This window comes from Rhamphochromis sp. 'chilingali', assembly GCF_963969265.1.
Source record: "Rhamphochromis sp. 'chilingali' genome assembly, chromosome: 20".
Lineage (NCBI taxonomy): Eukaryota > Metazoa > Chordata > Actinopteri > Cichliformes > Cichlidae > Rhamphochromis > Rhamphochromis sp. 'chilingali'.
This window is the reverse complement of record NC_137947.1, coordinates 11,617,563-11,642,234: the sequence shown is the minus strand read 5'-3', so window position 1 is coordinate 11,642,234 and position 24,672 is coordinate 11,617,563. Positions and strand designations below refer to the sequence as shown.

General features: G+C 42.2%; 1 protein-coding gene across 1 annotated transcript; it reads right to left on the bottom strand.

Moving 5' to 3' along the window:
• Positions 1-17,883: 17,883 nt before the first annotated feature.
• Positions 17,884-20,491, bottom strand: ly6pge (lymphocyte antigen 6 family member pge). The gene is made up of 3 exons (XM_080869481.1): positions 20,331-20,491; positions 18,805-18,921; positions 17,884-18,175 (listed from the first exon to the last, which is right to left on the bottom strand). The coding sequence occupies exons 1-3, from the start codon at positions 20,389-20,391 to the stop codon at positions 17,988-17,990; spliced, it is 366 nt and encodes a 121-aa protein (XP_080725607.1). The 5' UTR covers positions 20,392-20,491; the 3' UTR covers positions 17,884-17,987.
• Positions 20,492-24,672: the final 4,181 nt, after the last annotated feature.

Below are 24,672 nucleotides of genomic sequence, written 5' to 3'. Positions count from 1 at the left end.
TTCTGAAATACTCAGACCAACAAGCGTGACAACAACAACCATGCCGCATTCATGTCACTTAAATCCCCATGCTCGGTTTGAGCACGTCTTCATACCTAAATTGCTGCATTGTGACCCAGGTTCTAGGTCTACCCCGGGGCCTGCTTCTAGTATCATTCATATATATATATATATATATATATATATATATATATATATATATATATATATATATATATATATATATATATATATATATATATATATATATATATATATATATATATATATATAATAGCCTATAACACCACCTTGTCTCTGGTTCCTTTCTATTGAAGGAATAGCAACTCTGCTCTGAGCCTCTCTTGAACGACTGATCTTTCTCTAAGGGAGAGGCCAGTCACCCTTTGGAGAAAGCCCATTCCCGCTGCTTGTAGCCTCATTCTTTCGGCCACTACATATAGCTGTTGACCATAGGTGAATGTAGGGGCGTATTTTGACATGCAAGTTGAGAGCTTCATTTTTATGATCAGCTTTCACTTAACAATGATGGACCGGCACAGCGTCCACATCACTGCAGATGCAGCCCCAACCCATCTGCCAGTCTCTCGTCCTCATGAAGGTACTTAAACTCTGGCATTTCCTGTGTCAATTTGTCCCTGATCTGCAGCAGGCACTTCATCCTTTCCCAGCTGAGGACCATGGTTTCAGGCCACTCTCATTCACACTCTTCGACACTCGACTACAAACTGCCCCAGAGCGAGCTGGAGACCACCACCAGACGAAGCCAACAGAACCACATCATACGCAAGATGCAGAGACTGGATTCTGATGCTACTGGTACATTTAATTTGTTGCTTTGACTAGAAATATTTTAAATGTACAACGGAGCTCATGCTTTGTGATCTCATGCATGCATGATGATCAAACTGTGAATATACTCATCATCACTCAACAATCTTGGTCTAAAACACAAATAGATGCTGATGATCTGCCTTATAAGATGGCATTTCTTTATTTTTCCTAGACAGCCAGAGTTTTTTTTTATCCACACAGGCCCTTATGGGCAAGATATAAAACTGCATCACACCTACAAATAAATGCCTCCCCAACAACATTCCTCTATCCGGCCATACCCCTCCCAATTACTTACCCCAGCTACCCTCCTCGCCTCCTGCAGAGAACAGCTTAGGTCATTACAGTCTGCTGTCAAAACCTGTGACCGCTTCACGTTGGAGCCGCCAGGATTAAGGGCTGTGAAAACAAGAACAAGAAGGGAAAGGAGGTGAAAGCTGACAGTGGGAGCAAGGCCTTGAATATTTTCTCTTTTTACCCGTCTTTTTTCTCTGACCGCGTGCTGATTCTTGCAGCTACTTTGTGGCGAGCTGCACTAATGTGAAGCGATATGGAGTCACATGGAAAACATGGCGAAGGAGGCTGTTAGCAATGAGGAGCAAATCAGTCCTGAATCAAGACTCCTTGGTATAACCTGTTATCACTATAAATGTATTAAAATGCCTCCTTAAGAAATTCTACTTCTCAGATTTAACTAGAAAAATCCCCAAAACTTGGTCAGGTGATGCATTTTTAAGAGACATAATAATCTTAGGTGCAACCTAGTGAATATGAAAAACATGAATTTAGTGTTAGTGGTAAGATGACATGCTGGCCTGACTAGAATAATTTTAAAGTACCCTTAGATGTTGGTCTCACCAAATAGAGTTATCTGACAGTGCGATATCCAAGTGCTGAACACTTCACAAATCTGATTACGTTTTTGCCACATTGTGAAACATCAGCTAACGTATGTGTGCATGTATACAGGTGTGCGCATGTTTTCTCTCCAGCTGGGAATTGTCAAGTTGACAATAACAGCAAATTGCATTCTGAGTCAGACTCTTACGGGTTGAAGGGTTGTGGTAGCATCCTTGCATCAGACCTGTGTGTCTTCTCTTGCCGCATTATATAAGTGATGTTATCTGAAGAAAGGGATCAAGTCACGCAGTTATCAGCAGGCACAGGAAGAATATTTGACATTATCTCAACCATTTACTTCTGTGTTGACACCATCAGGAATTCAATTTCAGCCCAACAAAAGATCATCCTCTGCCTTTCTGGTCTAACTGGGGAAAGTGGATTTTATAAACGGACGCCTTCCTTCCCTCTTTCCAATTTAAATCAGCTCCAGCAAACTGGACAGCACGAAGCATAAACATGACTCCATTATCTTCCAACATTAATTTGAAATGAGTGTGAAATCATACGCCTGCTTGGACCTGCCGTCCCGTGGAGTGGACCTGTTTGGTGTTATTTTATACTGTCACCTCAGTGCCCAGAACTCTGTTAATCCTCTGTTTGTGTTCAAACACCTTAGCTGGTTGTTCTGCATCAGTCCATCTCTATGCTGGCTGCTGTGAGCAGTCTGTTTAGTCGGCTTCCAGTGGAGCTGATCTGGCTGGCAGCCTGCTGTTAGGGACGATGACTGATTTCAGAGATGTGTGACAGCGGACGGTAGTTTGATATCGTCTGCCTGCCCTCCTGCCTGCCTTTGTGTCTCTCAGGATATCTGTTTGTCTGTCACTGTTCACATCTTCTTTTCTGTCTTTCATTCTGTCTGTCTGCTAGTTAGTCTGTTAAAAAACTTCCTCTACAGACATTGATTGAACCCGTAAAAAATCTTATCTTTCTTTATCAAAAGTGAAAATATCTAGCAGTGAGTAGCGAACTTTTTCATGAAAATGAGCCCGTCATTCCTAAAATAACTTAGATGTACCTCTGCGTCTTACTTATCTTGTCTCATTTGGCAATTACATTTTTTTAAACTAGGAAAGTTAATACAAGTGTGCATCCATCCATCCATCCATCCACCCATTTTCTACCACTTTTCTACCGCTTATCCAGGTTTGGGTCATGAGGGCAGCGGTCTGACCAGAGAAGCTTTGACTTGCTTTTCTCTAGTCACCTCTTCCGGCTCATCAGGGAGGTACATCGAGGTGTTCCTAAGCCAGCCGAGAGATAATCTCTCAAGCGAGTCCTGGGTCTGCCCCAGGGCCTGCTCCCAGTAGAACATCCCCAAAACACCTCATCTAGGAGGCATCCAGGGGGCATCCTACTCAGATACCTAAAACATCTGGGTCTTTTCAATATTCAGCGGGAGCAGTTCTACTCTGTCCCTCTCCATTGAACTAGCTCATCACCCTATCTCTATGGGAGAGGCCAGCCACTCTTTGAAGGAAACTTATTTCCTTTACTTGTATCCATGTCCTCACTCTTTCTATTCCACCACAGAGCTTGGAACCAAAAAGGGAGGGTAGGAGCATAGACTGATCGGTAAATCAACAGCATCACTTTTATGCTCAGCTCTCGCTTCACCGCGACGGCACGTCTGTTGATCTGACACTTCACTCTCCCCTCACTCGTGAAAAAGATCCTGAGATACTTAAACACCTCCACCTGAGGTAGTAACTCGATTTTGAAATGAAAATCACAATTGTTCTTCATAGATTTGACTAACGAATTAACTTTCCTCTCCAGCACCGTGGCACCGACTCTCCTGGGGAGTATGATCCCACAATAGTTGGAGCTCCCTCCTGTTCCCCTTCTTAAATGGGGGATTGACCACCCCACTAGGAAAATGTGATAGTGAAAATCTCTTGTGCAGATGTGTCTTGGCCCAATTAATTATATAGACTAGTAATGCTCACAAAAACAACAGCAAAATAAACAAAAAGTATTTCGTTTATTTATTTACAACAGGAAAACTGAAAATTAAAATTATAAACTTCAAAGCTGAGGAAACCTAACATGAGAATAAGTAAATGTCTCAGGGAATAATGTTCAGGCATAATATCTACAGCCTCAAATGTCTCCAGGTCATTTAAAACGAACACCCAACATTTGTGCAACCAGCTTTGCTCGTTTAGTTATTTCTTAGTAAATTTCCAAGACGAGAGAGACTAAAATCTGAACATCAGTTTCTTCAAATTCAGTCTAGGCTTTAGGAATAATAAAAAGAAGTCTTGGGATTGAAAATGAAAACTTTTTTGATGGATGGAAGTAAGTAAGCTGGGAGCAGGCTAGAGCAGAATATGAATGTCTCAGTGGTTGCGTCTTCAAAGCAGACCATCCAACTCGAGCACATAACGTGCAATGCTAAGTAAATGTTTTAAGGTTCGGATTAATCCAAGCAAACCACAGTAGACAATATCCAGCATGTGTAAGTAATGATGAAGACACAAAAAAGCAAACACAGACGCAAGTTTCAACTTCAATTTTTTCACCAGTTTCTGGATGTCAGGTTATAAAGATAAATTGAAATTCCTGAGTGAAATAAATAGAAGCAATCACTGATCACTACACTACAGCCTTATTCTACTGACGTGACGTGTCTTTTTCAAATTGAATGTTTCTGACAGAGTTGTATGGAAAAGTCTTTGCTTTAATTATTATGATCCAGTAAAGGTGTGTAGAGATGTAGGCATTTTACTTTTTGTCTATTGAATCTACACAGTTATCACTTTAAAGCTGTACAGTGGTTTTTCTACAAGTCAGTCAAAAGTCATAAATAGATAAAGAAACTCTTTCACTAACAGAGCTTAAACATTAACCAGAGCTGATTTGGACATGGGCCTATGATGCTCAAAAATAAAGGTAAAGAAATGCTGATTATCTAATATCTAAAAGCTTGGGGGCTTTATGCACCTCTGACACTGTCACAGGAATAAAACGAAAAAAGCAGCAGTCCTCGCGAGTGATATTTAGAGACTCAAACAATGGACCAGAGGTAATAAATGCTTGTTAAAGCAACCAAGCATGTCAGCCTTGTCAGAAATTTGGTGCAAGTCCTTAATATTGTATGGGAGAAGCTTTATGCCAGTGTCCAACTAAGTCTTCAGAACAACCTTCAAAAATTTCAAAGGAGTATTGAAATTGTTTGAAGTGTAGGTAAAGAAATGATCAGTTTTAGCTTTTCTAATGGCATCTGTGCATGAGTGGCACAGTCACCTGAATACGAAACAGTCTGCATGGATACTTGTTCTCCTGTATTTGGACCATGTCACATTGTGCTCATGAAGGTGGCTGGATAAGTCAAAAGCAAACTACGCCTTGCTTTGACCTTTAATTTCACACAGTTTCAATATCAGCTATAAGATTACTCCCCCCCCCCCCCCCCCCCCACCACCACCTTTTTTTTTCTTTTTTTTTTTTTGCAGTTAAAGTAAAACCTGGTATGAACAAACCCTTGTTCCAAAAATGCATCATGCTATGCTTATTAGTGAGTCATGACTTATAATTGTAATTAAACAGCTGTACGGTTCCCAACATGTCAAAAAGACACTGTGTAAATTAATCCTAGCCCTTTTGCCCCCTCACCAGCTGAAGCATGGTTTGTGCTTCACTGTCAGTGACGTCATTACTGCTGTCAACTGGTGCACTTGAGCATCATTTCAGCTTGTTGTGGACGGCGCAATTTTTGGAACTGGGTGCAGGCACATCTATGACACATCACTGCAGGAGAATAGACAAAATCCTTGATGGCACAAAGGGGAATTGCTGAAATTCTTGGAAAAGGTGAGAGATTCTGCTGAAAACTTTCAAAAATGTCTCCAACTGCTTTTGTTCCTGTTCTGACTTGTCCTGTTTTTTTTCTTTTTCTGAGCAGTAACACCTATTATTTAGGCAAAGACTGCAGCTAGTGGAGTGCTCCTCAAGTGCAAGTGTAAACGGTTATTGCTCTGTGCTGACGTCACTTTTCACGCAAGCAGTACCCAGTGCTTCAACAATAACTGCAATTTTACCCCACTTGCTCTCTGTTTCAGTGAAGCTGAAGGGAGACACAGCACTGGCTGATGAATGTGTTTTGGATTTATCATGCTTTGCCTTATACTCATACTCAATACAGCCAAAGTTTCAAGAATGAGCTCAGTAATCTCTACAAGTAACCACAATCATCAAAAGCTTAGGCTTACACTGCTTTACACATTTGGCTTTAACTCTTATATCTATATGATGTCAAAGAGATGGGATATCCCTAATATATAAAGGTTTTTTTTTCTTTTTAATGTGCTGATCTAAATGTAGGAGGAAGTCTCTTCAGCAGCGCTGAGCTGAAACAGTGAAAGCACGGTCCCCTTTTGTTTTAAGCCCGAACTGTGGAACCTGTAACAGTAATTGATTCAGTATGTGAGATATAAAGTGGAGCCATACCATGTAGTGATTTAAAAATCTTAAATTGGATTCTGTAGCAAATGGGAAGCCAGTATAATGCTGGATGCGTTCCCTGTGTCAAGTGTTTGTGGTGTGCAGTGTAGTCTTGCAGCTGCCTTTGTGTGCTAACAATAGATGAGAAACTGCAGCATCGTTTAGTCATACAATGACTTGCAGTAATCTAAGGCAGTGGGGGGTGTGGATAAGAAGTTCAATTATATTATTTGGAAGCAGCGTCTTGATGTTTGTAGTATTTCTAATCTGTACGTAATAAGACTGGGCTAGATTTTTGACATCTCAATTGCGATGTTGACTGAAAAAATGATCCACATTTGTAGCAAATTGCTTTGGGTCAGTTTTTAGTTGTCCAAGGTGTCGACTGATGGTCCCCACCTTGATCCAAATATGATCTGAATTAATAAAAAAGGATTTTAGTGGTTATCTCAGGCACACAGCTCTGACTGGGAACACAAAAACCACACACATCTGCTGCCCCTTGCAAACATTTCCTTTGCTGTGGGCAGCCCAGAAACAACACAAAACTATCATCACAAACAAACAATTTAGATGGATTAACACTTGTTGGGAAGCTTTTATTGCACTTGAAATAATGAGTTGCTGTCAAATGGGTAACGCAAGCATGTTTGTTTCAGCCTGACACACTGAATGGTGGTGTCACCCAGAGCACCTATTCAAAATGTAGCGGCGGTCTGTCCTCTACCTCCATCTCCACCTCCGCCACAGCGAGAACACACGTTACCTGTACCTGAAAAATTCAGTGGAGATTTGGACAAAAGACGGGGATTTTTGATTCAATGCTCTCTGATTTTTAGGCAGCAGACTCGAGCTTGTGCCTCGGAGAGAGCATATAACCCCAATTTTAGCCTCTTTACACTGGCTCCCTGTCCCCTACAGGATCCAATTTAAACTCTTACTTTTTGTTTTTAAGTCACTCAACGCCCGAGCCCCCCCCTACTTGTCAGAGCTCCTCTCTGCCTATGCTCCAGGAAAACCCACGAGATCTAGTTCAAAACTATTGTTGTCCATTCCACGGACTAACCTCAAATCTCGTGGTGATAGATCCTTCTCTGTGGCAGGTCCCAGACTTTGGAATAGTCTCCCCTTTAATATTAGATCTGCTCAAACTCTTGAGCAATTTAAATCTTTACTAAAGACACACTTTTACGCTCTGGCTTTTAACACATTATGACCCAAGCATTTTGGATTTATCTGAATTAGTTAGTATTGTTTCAATTCTTCTATTTTATTGTTTCTATTGTTATTATTGTATTACACTGTAGTTTTTAATTTTATTGTTATTGTTAAGCACTTTGTGCAGCATCGGCTGTTGGAAATGTGCTATATAAATAAATCTGACCTTGACCTTGACCTTGATATTGCCAAGATCACCCTCATGGTTGAGCTCATGACCGGATGAGCTCTGCTGTGGGCCTTCCATCTCATATAGTGATTTTTTTGAGCAAATTTCGATGTGTGTTTGACAAAGGATGTAACCCTGACAGCTGCTCATCGCATGTTTACATTAAAGCAGGGCCGGCGGAGCGTGGCAGACTTCTCCATGGATTTTTGGATCCTGGCTGAGGAGACTGGCTGGGAGGAGAAGGCGCTACGAGGAGCCTTCCTAAACCGCTTAAATGAGAACGTCAAACGTGAGTTGGCTACTGAAGAGCTTCCTAAATAATAAATAATAAATCTCCGGCAATCACACTGAGCAGATGTCCCTGTTTCTCTTCAAGGCACCTGACACACCTTTAGTTTTGGGATTCCCCTGGCTACAGCGACACAATCCACAGATTGATTGGGCCAAGGGATGTATCGTGGGGTGGAGCACCCGTTGCCATGAGCAGTGTTTACGCTCTGCGGTGCCGGGTTGCATGTGTGACGATCCTGCGGGGCCGCCCACTCGCCCCGACTTGTCAACCATGCCCGCCGAATATCACGACCTAGGTCAAGTCTTTAGCAAAGACGGGGCCCAATCGCTGCCTCCCCATTGTCCGTATGACTGTGGGGTTGATTTGCTTCCAGGCACCCCCTTCTCCACTAGCAGACTCTATAGTATCTCGAAACCCGAGCGTGAGTCTATGGAGCGCTATATTACGGACTCGCTGGCAGCTGACATCATCCGCCCCTCCACCTCTCCCTTGGGCGAAGGCTTCTTTTTTGTTGGCAAGAAGGATAAGACCCTACGCCCCTGCATTGACTATCGGGGACTACATAAAATCACGATCAAAAACAAATATCCTCTACCTCTGCTCGCCCCAGCTTTTGAACTCCTTCAAGGAGCCACCCTTTTCACCAAACCTGATCTCCGCAATGCTTATCAACTGGTCCGCATCCGCGAGGGGGACGAGTGGAAGACGGCCTTCAACACCCATCTACCAGTACCTGGTAATGCCGTTTGGACTCACAAACGCCCCTGCTGTCTTCCAGGCCCTGGTAAATGATGTTCTACGAGACTTTTTGAACCACTTCGTGTTTGTTTATCTTGATGACATTCTGATTTTCTCCAGATTCAGAGCTGAGCACGTTAAGCATGTGAGACTGGTGTTGCACCGTCTGCTGGAGAATCGGCTGTTTTGAAAAGCGGAGAAATGTGAGTTTCATGCCTCAACTGTCTCTTTTCTGGGTTTCATCATTGAACAGGGCCGGTTGCGAGTGGACCCGGCTAAGGTCAAAGCTGTGTTGGAGTGGCCTGTGCCCGGCACCCGGAAGAAGTTGCAAAGTTTTCTTGGATTCGCCAACTTCTACAGACGTTTCATTTGGAACTTCAGTAAGGTAGCATTGCCTCTCACACAACTTACATCGCCCAAACAGCCGTTCCTGTGATCTCCAGCAGCTCAACAAGCATTCGACCGTCTCAAACGCCTGTTCGCCTCGGCCCCCATCCTGGCCCAGGCTGACCTCGCCCTGCCATTCGTGGTGGAAGCGGACGCTTCTGATTCGGGAGTTGGGGCGGTTCTCTCTCAGTGCAAGGAAGGTAAATTACACCCCTGTGCCTTTTTCTCCCGTTGTCTCTCTCAGGCCGAAAGGAATTGTGACGTGGGCGACCGGGAGCTTCTTGCCATCAAGTTGGCGCTGGAGGAGTGGCGGCATTGGCTGGAGGGGAGCGAACATCCTGTTGTCGTTTGGACGGACCACAAGAACCTTGCCTACCTCCAAGCGGCTAAGCGCCTGAACGCCCGACAGCCCAGGTGGGCATTGTTTTTTGCACGGTTTAGCCTAACCATTACCTACAGGCCCGGGTCCCGGAACACGAAACCTGACGCCTTGTCACGCCAGTTCGCGCCAGACACAGACCCTGAGGAGAAGGAGAAGCCCATTCTGCCGGCCTCGTGAATTGTGGGGACCCTCACCTGGGAGATAGAAAGGGTGCTCAGCAACAAGAGCCCGACCCCGGAACTGGTCCAGAAGGTAGATTGTATGTTCCCTCGGCGGTCAGGGGTAAGGTTATCCACTGGGCACACACCGCGCGGTTTACCTGCCATCCGGGTAGGAATCGAACTGTCACCTTTTTACAAAGGTTGTTTTGGTGGCCTTCTCTCTCTCAGGATGTCCGGGAGTATGTGGCCGCATGTCCTATGTGCGCTAACCTTTGATAGGAGGCAGCTGGTGTCACCTCAGGTAATCTGAGTCACTGAGAGCAACCTCTTGAGCATGTTCAAAGTGTTGGTCCTTTCAAAGTATTCTTAATGCAGTTACCTGACCAATGATATGGTTAGCTGTGTTCCATACAGGATGTTTTTGCCTTTTCTCAGTGAGTGATGTTATTTCTTATATTTTACTTTGTGATTTAGTTTTAGTGCCTTTAATGGAAACTGATAACATCTGACTCCAGGAAAACATGGGATGGGGACCCAAAACTATAATCAAGACTTTAAAACATAAATTAATGGGTTCACAGTGGTTATGTGTATGTTTTTATGTAGATTTTATGGTAAAATCTTATTCCCCATCACCATCACTTACAAATTAGATGCAGCCCGCAAACTGATTTCATTGGCTCCTTTGATTTATTATGGCTGCATCTGTATTTCTGGGACATCTAGTCATTGGTACACGGCTTCTTTCAGTCACTGTGGCCAGCCCAAATGACTACAGGCCTGTTGCACTTACGCCTGTAGTGATGAAGTGCTTTGAGAGACTGGTCTGTCAGCACATCAGGGCCGGTCTGCCTCCCACTCTGGACCCCCACCAATTTGCCTACAGGACAAATCGTTCCACCGAGGACGCCATCACCATAGCACTCCACACTGCGCTGAGTCACCTGGAGCACCGAGGAAGCTATGTGAGAATGCTCTTTCTGGACTTCAGCTCAGCATTCAATCATATCATCCCGGAGATCCTGGTCCAGAAACTGTCTCACCTGGGACTCTCCACCCCATCTGCCTCTGGATCAAGGACTTCCTGACAAATAGACCACAGTCTGTCAGACTCGGCCCCCACCGGTCCAGCACCATCACACTCAGCACCGGGTCTCCACAAGGATGTGTTTTGAGTCCCCTCCTGTTTACGCTCTACACATCCGACTGCTCCCCTACCCATCTCTCAAACACCATCATAAAGTTCGCGGATGACACCACAGTGGTTGGACTCATCTCAAGGGGGGATGAGTCGGACTACAGAGATGAGGTCAACAGACTGACTGAGTGGTGTTCAGTTAACAACCTCCAACTGAACACCACGAAAACTAAAGAACTTATCTTGGACTTCAGGAAGGGCAGAGCAGACCCGGCCCCACTTTACATTCACGGGAGCTGTGTGGAGAGGGTACACTCCATGAGGTTTCTGGGCGTGCAGATATCTGATGACCTCTCCTGGACTGCAAATACTACAGCGGTGGTTAAAAAGGCCCAGCAGCGTCTCCACTTTCTGAGAGTGCTCAGGAGGAACAACCTGGAGGAGAGGCTGCTGGTGACATTTTACAGAGCCACCATAGAGAGCATCCTAACGTACGGCATAACAACATGGTATGCAGGGTGCTCAGCTGCGGACAGGAAAGTACTGCAGAGGGTCATCAACACAGCCCAGAAGATCACTGGCTGTTCTCTGCCCAGCCTGGAGGTCACTGCAAACTCTCGGTACCTCAGCAGAGCTGGCAATATCATCAAGGACCACTCTCACCCCAGCAACCAACTGTTTGAACTATTACCGTCAGGCCGACGGTACAGGTCACATAAAACCAGGACAAACAGATTCAGGGATAGCTTCTTTCCCAGAGCTATCACCGTAGTAAATAAGCACAAAAACAATTGAACCTATTCCATACCGTCACTGTCATTATATTATGCTGCTATTCATACTGTCATTATATTAATGCTGCTATCCTGTATATATTGTACATACTATTGTTTGAGTACTTACGATTGTTTTTTTTGTACTTTTTATATTTTACATTTATATTTATTATTGAAACTTGCACCAAGGGAGTGGCACTCCAATTTCGTTGTACTCTGTACAATGACAATAAAGGCTATTCTATTCTATTCTATTCTATTCACTGTATGTCTTCTATCCAATAAAAACATTGAACGGGGTCCTCAGTCATCAAACTTTTAATTATTTCGTTATTTGTGACTGAAAAGAAGTAAAAATTTATGCGTTTTGAAAATTTTAAACAAAAACTGTGACTGTCTTGACATACCTTTCCCTTTTTCATAAATATATCACTCTGCTTTCCACCTGTCGCCCCCTGTTGGCCGTGCATGAATCCTGACCCGGTTCCTCTGTCCCTTCAGGGTCATCAGCAGGCCCTGTGTTCTGGATTGAGTCCTTCCGCTCACCCGCTTTTTGAATAGTACCCCTGATTATCTCATAGGTTTGCTGGATATTCCCTCAACTCCCCTTTAAAAAGACGGCATTACTTCCAGTTCCCCAAACTTGTCAAAACCAATTTGCTTTCCTATTACTCCCTGAACTGATTTCGCCACGACCCCTCCTCGCCGCCCTCCCTCCACAAATCCTCGACCCTCTGCTTCCCTCAATCGAAACTCCCAACACGACCTGTGCAACCCCTATGCTCCCACCGCCTTCAACCGGCGGCCTCCTGTGAATATTTTTTTTTAAGAAACCACCTTTTTCTCTACCGCTCTAAACAGTCTAAATGCTGTGGCATGTTCTTTCATCCCCATGCAAGCCTTAAGAGGAGACACAGTAAACAGTTAGCCCGCCATGCACACACTAACAGACCTTTATGTGAGCGAAAGCAGATAGTGAGTCACCCACTACTAAATAAAACCTGTCTAATAGAGATCAGCAAACCTAAAAACTTCTGGTTGCCAGCGTTGACAGCACGTCCACCATCATATCCTGCACAGCCCTTCACCCCCCAACCTGCACCCATCCCATCCATTCCTCTCCCGTCAATTAGCGCCTCAATAGCGACAACACAGAGGATCTTCATTAGTGGGGAGTGTTCAATTATATCAGTTGATATTCCTTTCCAAAACTAATTATCCTAGTTGCATGGTACGGCTGACTGAGTCTGCCCTCACCCCGGGTCGCACCGATTACTGATGTGATTTGGTTTTGGCTCCAAGGTCTGCTTTCCTGTCTTCTCTTTTGTTACCCTTTTCCCTCTCTGCTCATTCAACACAGTTATATAGTCCTTCTCCAGAACTCTCCATGATATAATTGACACTCTTTGCATTATGTAAATTGTTCATGATAAATTGTCATAGTTTTAAAATTTCCCAGTAAAAAGGAAAAGAAACTAAAAACTCAGAGTCTGGATCTTGTTCCTCCTGTAAAGACAAAAATAGCAGAGCTGTGTTAATTCTACAAAAAGCTCATCATAGGAACCCTCGCTCCATATAATCCTGCTGCTTTGCTCCTTCTGTGGGGGATAACACAAATAAGTCAGCTTGTAACGCAGCTATAGCTGAAACACAAGCAGTGCGAACAGTGTCTCCTCATATAAGAAGACAAAGACAGGATATAAAAACTACAGAGGACATATAGTGGCGATTCTGTATATGTTTTATCTCAAAGCATATTAAATGGGATGCATCCACTAATGAACAGCTGTGAAATCTGAAATCTGTTGTTTATGAGGCAGAAAAAATGCTTATATTTCATGAAAATTGCTCATGATTTCAAAACAGCCTGCTTTTCTTTCAATTAAAATACTCCTTTAGAGGTTGGAACAATTATCATACACATCTTCCCAGTATGGTAGATGTAATAAAAGGCAATGCTTGAGCATGTAAGTTAATTACCGTAGAAACTTTAAGGCAAAAACAGAGAAACTAGTTCTTTCGTCTGGAGGAAATTTAGGCAGTAGGGATTAACTTTAATGGAAAGACTTACTATTTTTCATCTCAAGCACATTACGTCCATGCAAATCGTTTTGGCTTTATGTTTCTTGAAAAGCTTTATAATGCAAAATATTATCCAAACGTCTAAGCTGTACACTGCCTGAGTCTTTGCAATAATGTGTCAGCTTCAGGTTCTCTCAGTGGGCGGCTTCGCTGCCCGTAAGCCGTAGACCAGCCTCACGGAAGGTGGGCTATTTAGTCACATTTCAAAGTAGCTTTGGCAGGGGAACACACTCATTACACATAATTCCTCTCCTCTTTTATTTGGCTCCCTCTTCAGTCACCCCACTCTCCCCCTTTCACTCCCTCTGTATCGTTCCTCTCCCTGTTTCATAGACCAGGAGACCTTATGGTCCTCTGTCCAGAGTCCGGAGGTAGATCACTTTAATTCTGCTTCACGGATCTTTTTCAAAAAGACCAGAGACCCAGAGACCTCAGAACCAGTGACCGCTGGGTGAACCCGGGCCAACCAGCCAGGGCTTGGGCACTTGTAAACACAGTCATCGTCTCACCCATTGTCATTCCCCCTGAGTGCTTTTGTTGCTCTCTCCACAAAAAGCACAAGCATTTGATGTTAAGCAGAGTGTACGCTTTCATCTGGGATGTGTTTGCTTGTTTTTCAAAACCCCTGGTCATCGTGTCTACCACGTAAGTGATTTTGACCGTCATTACTCTGACAGTGACTGATCAATGATTTAAAGCTAGATTGCTGGCCTCGACACACCTCTTTGTTTTGCTATCTCTGTTATAGCTATTTGGGTGGCTTGCATCCAAAATTCAGTGTTCCCAAGACAGTCTAATCTATCCTGGAACAAATAATAAAAAAGAAAAGCCTTTTCTGTCCTAGATGAACAGGTTTGATTATGCGGACAGGACCTGGATTCCACCAGTGGTTCATAAGTTCATTTCACTGATTGGGAGGAGCCTCTAACCAGACCATCTGCCTGATGTCATCAACCTAATTTATCCAACAAGCTATTTGCATGCTGGAAAAAAACAGATCATTACTGAAAAACACATTTTTGCTACAACGATACCTTTAAAAAATAGAAAACGATTTGCATTCTCCAACTTAATGAGTTTTGCTACTTTCTGCCAACATTACAGGTCATACAATCAGCATAACAGCCTAATAAATATCACAAGACCATAACCATAACAGGCAGACTTAGAGCAAAAATACTGAAGCATGATATGTGTGACAGCAGATGAGTTTCCTTGGAAGATGTCAGTTTTTTCCAAGGCATAGTCGAATCAAAACACACTCACACCGTTGATAAAACCTCTAACAAAAAGACAGAACACACACAAACCCACACATCCAAAAAAAATATAATAATAATCACGGATATGTCAGTATGTGGGACATTTGGTGGCATTCTCAAGGAGTGAAACCTGTCTGGTTTACTTTAGAAACCACTGTAGACACGACTTTTCTTCAGCCTTGTTACTTTCGCACAGCCTCCCTTAAAGGGCAGCCGGCTCATCCTTTTGATGACTGACGGCGGGATTTGCAGTGATAATGTCTTCAGGTGCCAAAGGATTGGGATTAAACATACTCCAATTTAAACAGCAAAGTTACCATGGCAATGACCTTCAGTTTTAACTCACACATGTGGGGAATAGGGCATGGTGTTATTGTCCGGAGACGCTCCTATTCAGCGGGGGCTTTGTCCATGATTGCACTTTCAAATCCTCCATCAAATTAGAAACTCTGTCCTAGAATATGTCTGTTGGAGAAAAGTGCAGGTGACATTTCAGTCATGGCAGTCGTGCAACCGAGATACGAACTTGCAAGCATGGCTTTAACAATGTTGAACACTCTGAAGTGAACTATGAGTCCGAAAAGACAAACACTGGACACCCAGCCCGCCTGCACCGTGACCTCTTGACCCTCCATCGGCCCTCCATGTTTAGGCAAACCCTCACCTCCCATCCTAATTAAGGTGAAAGAGGCCTTTCAAATGAAGCTGATGGGGGCTGACGTGGAGACTCACGGTTTGGGGTCAGTGTCTATCCCCCACCGGGGCAATCCGTTCACACTCTCACACCTACCTGTCAAAGGAGAGAGCAGCAGGACATCACGAGAGAAAAAAACATAACGGAAAAAGAGAGCGAGTCTTTGAAAGCAGGAAGCGTGAGGGGGGTTTGGGGGGTTTTCACATTTAAATAAAGCACAGTCCCCATCAGACAGCAATAAAACAGTATAATTATTATCACTATTGATTCAGCAGTACCCATGAGGCGTGGTTGGTCAATATGAACTGCAATAATATTCGATGGCTTCGGCTGCAGTCACAAGTGTGGCCAGACTGCCCCACAGTGGAGAAACTGAGAAGTACCAGAGCAGGAACTTATGGTGAGCACACACACAAATGAATACAGAGATTTATATCATGTTGTCCTCCTAGTGACCCTCACTGTGTGGTCAAAGCTAGGAAATAAACGAGCATTCATATTAACACACAAGAAGTTTCTTTATATTTCAACAAGCTCTGCTATAACCAGCGGGAATCATCAGTCCAACAGATTTCAGTGTTATAGCTTCTCCACGTATGAACATAATGCAGAGTGTTAGCATCAATCTTACAGCAGCTGTTGTGTCCAACTGTTTGGTTTGCAAATATTTGGTGCATTTAAATGTGTCAGCACACATTTAAATGCAATACCTCACGTAAATGGTGCATTAGTGCCAAATTCACATAGAACCTTGGAGTGCTGGAGTGTTATTCCTGTACAAAATAAGTCTTGGTCAAATAAAAGATCTCTCAGTATTAACACAGTCATATGTTTAATACATTTTTGCTCTTTGAAAAAGGAAGTCATATTTCTCCTCGGGTACTGTGCGTGAGATTGACAGTCAGTGATGTTATAATAATGGAAGAATAATGATGGCAGCTGTGGCTCAGGTGTACCAACCAGAAGGTCAGTGGCTCAGTCCCGACCCTTCCATTTTGCATGCCGAAGCATCCGAGGGCATGATACTGAACCCAGAGTTACCTCTGATGTATCCATCGGAGTGCAAGTGTGTGCACAAATGTTAGAAAGTGCTCAGGCATGAATAAAAGGGCTGTATGAAAGTGAGTGTTTGTGTTTGATTGGATGAATGAGACTTGCTGTAGGAAGCCCTTTGAGTGTGCAAGTGAGTAAAAAGGTGCTTCACAACAAACAATCCATTATTTGACCAGCGTTGTGTCAGAAACAGAGCTTAAGCCAGCCAGTTAATAACCCTTTTAAAAAATATATGAAGGCAAAAACACAGCAATCAGGTTAAGTTATTCAGTCTGACGCTGAAATCAGCAGGATTTTTAGAAAAACACAAAAACATAAATCAACTTGATTAAAGAAGATAGTTTTCATTCTGTTTTGATATTTGGGAACAGAAAAACGACGTTAACCCAGCGACTTTCACAAAAGATTTCTTTTAATGGTTGTAGTTATAGAATTACTGCAAGATAAATGTATCTTTACATTTGACATTTGCACCACTCAGTAGTTGAATATATATTTATTTACAACATAGTATATACACCACACAGAAAGGATAAGAATCCCCTTTTTCAAAGAGGATTAAATTGTATTTTTTAAATGTAAAAAAAAGAAAGAAAGACACAGGAACTATATTAAAATAAATGATCGAAATAAAATACATAAAGATATCAACAGCCCAGTTTAATGTACATCACAATGAAATTGGAAAGAAGCTGGTAATAAAATTAAAAGCAATGACACAATTGACAGCACAGATAGTTATTATATAGCATCTACCTGTTCACCATCCACTGTTAAAGTGTGGCCAGACTTCCTTTCTCTAACATGGATTAACCTCATCAGAGCAACACATCTGGCCACCACCATATAAAAGGATTATATGGCTTTTCAGTGTGTGAGTAGCATTCTTTCATCATATTTCACACAGCTCAGCCATGAGATTGAGAGGTAAGGCTAATAATATAACAACACACCAGTGGCGTGAACTCTTAGTGCTGCATTTGTACGTGACACACTACATTGACATTCATGGTTGTATTGGTATGTGAAGCCTGAAAGATGCACGGAGTAATATCTTGACAGATGATTGGTAAAAACTTACTCTAGTTCTTTTTTTCCTGCACTTTCAAAAAATTATAGGGTTTGCATGGAACCAGGATGAGTAACATGAGAAATTCAAAATTCAAATGCTATTTCTTCCCCTTCAATGCAGGAAAAATATATATATATCTGCCTGTTATTTCAGCACTTCCCTTAGGATCTACTTATTGGCTTAGTGAAATCCATTGAAAGACACATTCACTTGAGTACTTTTTAATAGATTCAGTGGAACACGGTGAATATAATCCACACAGTCATATCTAGCAGATAAATAAGGTAAATCAAAGTGAAATGGTAACAAGGATGGCATGGAATATGGAATTTGGCAGTGTTATTTGGCAGTCGGATACATGCGGGCTTGATTGAGTCGTCTACTTAAAAAAGCAGTGGGAAAATGGAAGAAAACAGCAGTAAGTAGGTAAGTCCAGGCAGCTGGCTGGCGAAGCTTGTTACGTTGCAGTCATTGCTGTAGCAGCAGTGAACTCTGACACCTGGTGCCCTGTAGCCCTGACTGTTGGCCTGGCTGCAGAAGGACTTGTAAGAGCATGACTTCATCACGCCACCTAACAAACAGAAAATGAAGCCAGTTACTCTCATTTAGAAGCTGTCCGCCATCGTCCAATCAATATAAGTCGATGCTAAATTGTTGCTTTAAGAAACTCTCCTGGCTAGTCTTGCTTTCAGCGATTTCTTTGTTGTTGTTGTTTTCATCACAGCAGACCATTGAAACACTTAATGCAGGTTTAAACACAGCATTAGAGTAAACAACTCCCAGCTGAAATATTACAAGTTGCAGGTTTAATGCTAAACCTACCACCTTTTAAGAATTTAGTCCAAATGATTTTTATTGATTATAAAATATTAAAATAAAAATATCATATCTACAGCCAAAAAATTTTTTTAAAAAAGATCTGCTGGCTGAGATTTGGTAAATCTGTCTTGGTGCCATGAACACATTGTGTCCTAATTAAGGACATTCATTGAGTAGGAGTAGCAAATCTCTTCATTCCCTTAAAAGCCTCAGACCCCCTGCTGCCCGAGATGTGTCTACAGAGAGCAGGCTGTCGTCTATTTAACACACAAAAAAGACACACACGCACATATACAAGAGAAACAAATGGAGTTTTTTGGTGGAAGGTTGGAATTAAACTAGTAAAAAGAAAGGCTACTACGCTGTCACTGTTGGACTCACTGTCATGGCCCACCACTACAGCACAGGCATCAGAGTAGCCAGGACAAGCTTTGGAGCCTTGTCGGTTGCAGTCATCGTTATTGGAGCCCATGCATGTATAACATCGTATAGTCTCACCTGAAAGGGAACAGAGCGCTACTATATAAGAAAGAGTCAGCTGTACATGCATATCTTGTCAGGGTGAAAAACCTCTACAGCATAGGACACAAATGTTTGCTTTAGATAACTGAAGATGATTGCATGGGATAGTGCCAACAAGTGTCCGAAGCTTAGATATTTCTAATTCATATTTACACAGGATCTATAGGTTGGCAAGTGCATGAAGGGCTTATAAATGTGTGACTTTCCCTGGGTCCAGAGGGAATATGAAGAGAAACAGCACTAATTAATTAACTTCCTTCATATGAATTTTCCCAAATCAACCAAAGTGTTTCACCAGTGCCCACACATTTAAAAAAATACATCTTTCTAAACTTTAGCTAATGCCTCAGAGCCCACTTCAGCACATAAAACACTTAAATATCTTTCTAAAGATCTCCCGAGGAGGGAGCTGTTAATTGAAAACTAACTGACCTTTGAAATACTTAAAGGCTTCCTTTTGAAACTCTCCATCCATCTCCTAAATTCCAGACAAACTTAAGGCTGCTTCCTAAGAGGATCAGAACTGGAGTCACCAAAAGCTTCAAACATACTTTGCAGCAGCATATCTCCTGTACTGGCCATCAAAATAACCTCCTTCAACTCCGGATAGGTCTGTCATCATTAAGTTTTGATAGAAACAGATATTAAAAAGAGAAGTTTTTTCCATATATACAACAAGATGTGGCATTTTTTTAAATGAAACCAGCTAAATTATCTAATAACTTACCAAAACCTAACCACAAATAAACAGCGAAGCTACAAAAGCACGTGTGAAAAAGAAATTGCATAATCGGCCCGTTTTCTGCACATGTGCTCTCACGTATACTGAGTTGGTATATAAATACTTTCTGTTGTTTGCAGTTGGCCCCAATCTATCCCCGCGGCATTGTCGCTCTACACACATGCTGTAAGTATTAGCCTCCAGGCCTATTAAGAGATTATTTGCAGGGAGTGCGTGCTTCTTGGGTGTATAGTGGAGAGTGATGGACTGAAGCGACACGAAACCCATCAGAATCACTGCAGACAGCAATTAGTGAACATGACATAAATAAAGTATAAGGTCAGTAAAAGGACTTAATGTTTAATGATCCTACTGAAGTTATGAAACATGTCAGGTTTTTCCCGAGAAATAACTGTAGGTCCATCATGTCCAGCATCTACGCTCCTTAAGTCAGAATGTACAGTGGAGCCATTCATTTTAGTTATTTGTTTAACACGGTCTTACTCTTCAGGAACACATTAAATACACTAAACGCTAAACACAAACTATTATTTATAATGCAAGGGTTGAAACGTACAGTATCTGAAAGGAGGCGAGATGAAATGAAAGATGGACAAACAGTTAACCAGCAAACAGAGGTGCATAAAGAAGAAAAAGTTCTTACAGGTGGTTGCTAGCAGGACCAGGGAAAACAGAAGCAGCAGACAATAGTGGACAGCTCTCATGGCGCTGATGGTCCTCACTTGTCCCGACTACACAATGAAAAGCAGGTTGTTTGCTCCTAAAGCCCCCTGAGCTTAATCTGAGCTATCAGATGAGCTGATATTCCTTCCTGTACTAGCCAGGAGATTACTAGCCCCTCAACTGGGGCCCACCACTCTGTCTTAAACAACAACAGTTGCTTCTGCAGCCTGGATGGACAGAGGACACATAATGGATTTCATTCTGACTCTCTCGCATTAACAGTTTGCTGAGGCCACACCCATCCTGAGTTTGGCTCTTTGCTTTCTTGTCCCTGCTGGTTGTCGTGCCAAAGTACTTACGTATGGCAGGTGTTGGGTAGGGGCAACAACAAAAAGAAAAAAAAATCTCCCGGATCAAGAGAAAACAAGCAAAAAAGCGACATAATAAACACAACACCATTGCATTAATCCAGCTAAGTGTAAATAACAGTAAATACTAAATAATGAACGTTGTTGTGCAACACGCAGGACTGACAGCGCTCAATGTGCTTTGAGGTAGCAGCCAAGAAAGGTGTAGTTTGTGTCAGAACAGTGAACACCTGTGTGTACACCTGCGTGCACACCTGTGTGGATGAGCGTGCTTGTATTCAAAAGGTTTCTCCATGTAATGATCTGCTAGAGGGTGTAGGGAGCCATAGGCCTGTCCCCCAGGGCATGAAGCGCGCATGGAGGAGATCCAGGCCCCAGACATCCAGAGGACCCAGAGTGCGAGAGCCCAAGGAGGACCATCGGAGGTGCATCCTTGCCACCCTCCCGGTAAGAGCTGTGGAGAGCCCCAGACGAGGGGTCACCCAGCAGCCACAGAGAAGAAGCCAGGGGGGGCTGCAATGGTGTGCCCGCGGGCTCTGCCGGCAGCCAGCTGTGCCAGAGTGAAGAGTGGTAGTTCATCTTTGCCAGCAAAGCAAGGATTTGGTTCACAGCACTCATTAGACTGACCAATACTCAGAACAGTGGGAAAGTCCAAGTGAAGATCTAAGAAGGAGAATTGCAGATCTAGACAACCTTTGAAGGTCTCTTGGAGCCATTTCTAAGATAATCTTCCAAGATAATCAGTTCAAACAATTGTATCAAATTTTTTTTGGATGTATTTTCACTTTGTCAAAGTCTGGAAGAAGCCCCAAACTGTCACCCTCAGATAAGAAGAAGGATGTTCATGAACAACTGAAGAACAACGAAGGTTTGAGACTGTCATACAGTGGAAACTGCTGGGACACCTGCACCACTGCCCACAATTAGGTGAGTTTTCACCATGGATTTAAGAGGGTGTTGAACAATAAAAAAAGCCTTTGCTCCAAAATCAGCACCTTCAAGCTTGACTAAATTTTGGACAACTCAAATGCCTTCTGTCCGCAGTTTAGTTTTCCCCCATCATATATTCCTTTGTATTTATTTCTGGTTACTGGTGTAGATTGATTTATCTTTTGTTGAGTTGTTCTTCCTTCGCACAGTGTTTGGAGCTTTGCATAATTTTTCTTTAAACAAGATTCATTGGTTTCACTCAGTTTAGTGTTTAAGGTTTCGTCATAATTTCCACTTCCCTTGTGTTGTGGTTAACCTTAATCCTTAGGTTAGTTGTTCCTGTTAAGTTACTAACTGTTTTAAGTCGTCAACCACTTGTCTCGTGTGTTTAGTATTCAGGTTTACTTACCCCAGTCTCAGACCTGTGTTGTGCCCTGCAGTTCTTATCACTTCCTGGTGTGCTCGTTATTCCACCCTGTGATGTTTCTTGTTGGTTGTTTTTAAGTTCTAATGGTTTTCCCCTTCTCCATTTTTGGGATTTCGTGTTATTGCAGAACCCAAATTTGTCTGTTTTATTTAATCAAAGCATAGTTAATCAACATGTCTTCACATACCTTTTACTGATTGCAAAAACAAACCCTGAGTTATATGTATCCCTCATTTTACATCTTTGAAAAATTAAAAGTTTCAAAAACAAGAAGTGCTGTGCAAGTGTATTTCATCATAATACTTTTTTTTTTTTTTTTTTTGCCTGGTCTAAACTCGCATTTCTCATGTGAGGAAAAAGCTGTTGCAGTTACAAATGAGCATCAAAAGAAAGTTGATTTAAGTGACTTTGACCAGAGCATGACTGCTCCTGCCATATTTGTCGGGTCTGAGCATTTCAGAAATTGTAGATCACCCACACGGCCGTCCCCAGAGTTTACAGAGAATGGTCCAAAAATGAGAAAATATCCTGTGAGCGAAACTTATTTGGTTGAAAGTGCCCTGTTGAGTCCATAGATCATATGAGAATGGCCACCATTGGTAAGTTTAAACCCATTTCAGGAGTGCTCAAGCACCACTAAAAATAACCATAACAGTAGCAATAGCATTACATGTTATTATTCTTTTTTTTTTTTTTACATCATCTGTGTGCTTCACTAGCAGTGACTTATCATTATTAGAGAAGATTTGTGGTGCAGCAGCAGAAAGAAGAAGATGAAGAGATAATTTCCTGACACAAGTATGCTCAAAACACAGGTTATTGAAACATTAGGAAGCAAAAGAGAAACTTCTTCTGATAACACAGGGTCACTGATGTGACTTTAAAAAGTGCCTGTTTGTATATATTTGCTCTCTAAATAGCACCCAAAACATTAGCTAACATCAGCTAGCTCACCAGAGATTATTAGCTAATTTTAGCTTTCTTAGTCTGCTGGCACTATCACTAGTTGCCAGGCAAGGAGCCGATATTTACTGTCTAGTTTCGTTAAAGTTGCCTATTCTGGTCGAATTAGGCTTCTGTGTTTGATTACAGTACAGCTTCAGATCCAGGTGAGAGCAACTTAGATGGATGTTCCTGTACATGGCCAGCAGCACCCCACATTCAGTTTGAGTGTAGTTCTAAACGTTATTGAGGTTATAAATTCGGTTTCACTTTTACTTTGACCTTTTGGATTACAACACAAAGACAGAGACAGGAAGAGAAGGAGACACAGCAAAATGAAACACAATGGACGTATGGACAGTGGATGCAGTTAAAGTCAAGGTAATAAGTCAAAGTGACGTCATCAAACACACATCCCCAGCCTGCAATTAGAATCATTTAACTTAAATTATTTTTATGGCAATTTATTGATAAATATAATATGTTTATATGTGATTTTAGGTGCAAAAGAGGAGCGTGAAGAGAGTGACGACTGAGAGAAGAACAAAGTGAGCAGATTGCCAGAAGTTAGGAGGAAAAACTAAAGTTTAGCAAAATTAAAATAAAAAAAAATGATGCCCTGTGATGAGCCTGCACAAAGCGAGGGTTTGTATAAACTGGAGAAGCTTGATATAAAAGCAGCTCTCTTACCAGCTTGCTTCTTGTCCAGCGTGCATGGAGTAGCATTGTGATTGTTATGTGTCTGCTGAATGCTACTACTTACTTAATTGCTTTATAATTTGGTGGACTGCCTCTAAATGGTTAAGAGGCTAAAACAATGTTGTGCATCTTTCACCTCTTCCCTGCTTTACTAATTTAAGTATTTTCTCAACTTTCTGGAAAGTTGTAATCAACATGATTGATACTGTGTCTCAGATTTGATAACTATGGGGTCCACAGTTATCAAATCTGTGAGTATTCAATCTGATTTATTCTTAAGCATTACAACAAGTCATTCAACTAATTCTTTTGAATTTGAAAGTAAATTTGTAAAGTGTACATGATTTGAATTGAAGTTCACTATAGTGAAAAGGGTTGGATATGTTTGCATGCAGCATATTCTAATAGTGTTAATTGCAGGGCACTGTATGCATGACATTATGATTGGGGGCTAGTCCTATTCCATGTGCTTTTTGTTTTTTTAGTTAATTTGGGGGAGGTTTGGTTTATGTTTCACGTATAACAGAGCTCACTGGGAATCCAAAATCTCTGCTGTGTCTGCTTACCTACCACCTTACTAAACACTCAAGCCTGACTACTTCACGCTTACCATGTAGATCATGTTTATGACCATGTTTATGAGCACAGTGTAAACTTCTTCTCCTGTTCCCAACATGATAATGTGCCATTTGTCCCTAAATGGCCTCCAGTCACTAGATCTAAATCAGTAGGGCACCTTTGGGATGTGGTGTTATTGGAAGCACATCATGGATGTGCAGCCACCAAATCTGAGGCAACTGTGTGATGTTGTCATGTCAATATGGGCCAAAATCTCTAAAGGGAAAGAAGGGGTACAACATGGTACTATTAAGATGGGTGGATATCACATAGAGGAATATAAAAGATGTAAAAATGGGGGGGAAATGAGAAAAAAGAACCAAATTAAACTCAGCATG

Coding starts and splice junctions, on each gene's coding strand:
- ly6pge (XM_080869481.1), bottom strand. CDS start 20,391: ATGAGAGCTGTCCACTATTGTCTGCTGCTTCTGTTTTCCCTGGTCCTG. Junction 18,922..20,330: donor GGTCCTGCTAGCAACCACCT/GTAAGAACTTTT, acceptor GTTCCCTTTCAG/GTGAGACTATACGATGTTAT. Junction 18,176..18,804: donor TGTAGTGGTGGGCCATGACA/GTGAGTCCAACA, acceptor TCTGTTTGTTAG/GTGGCGTGATGAAGTCATGC.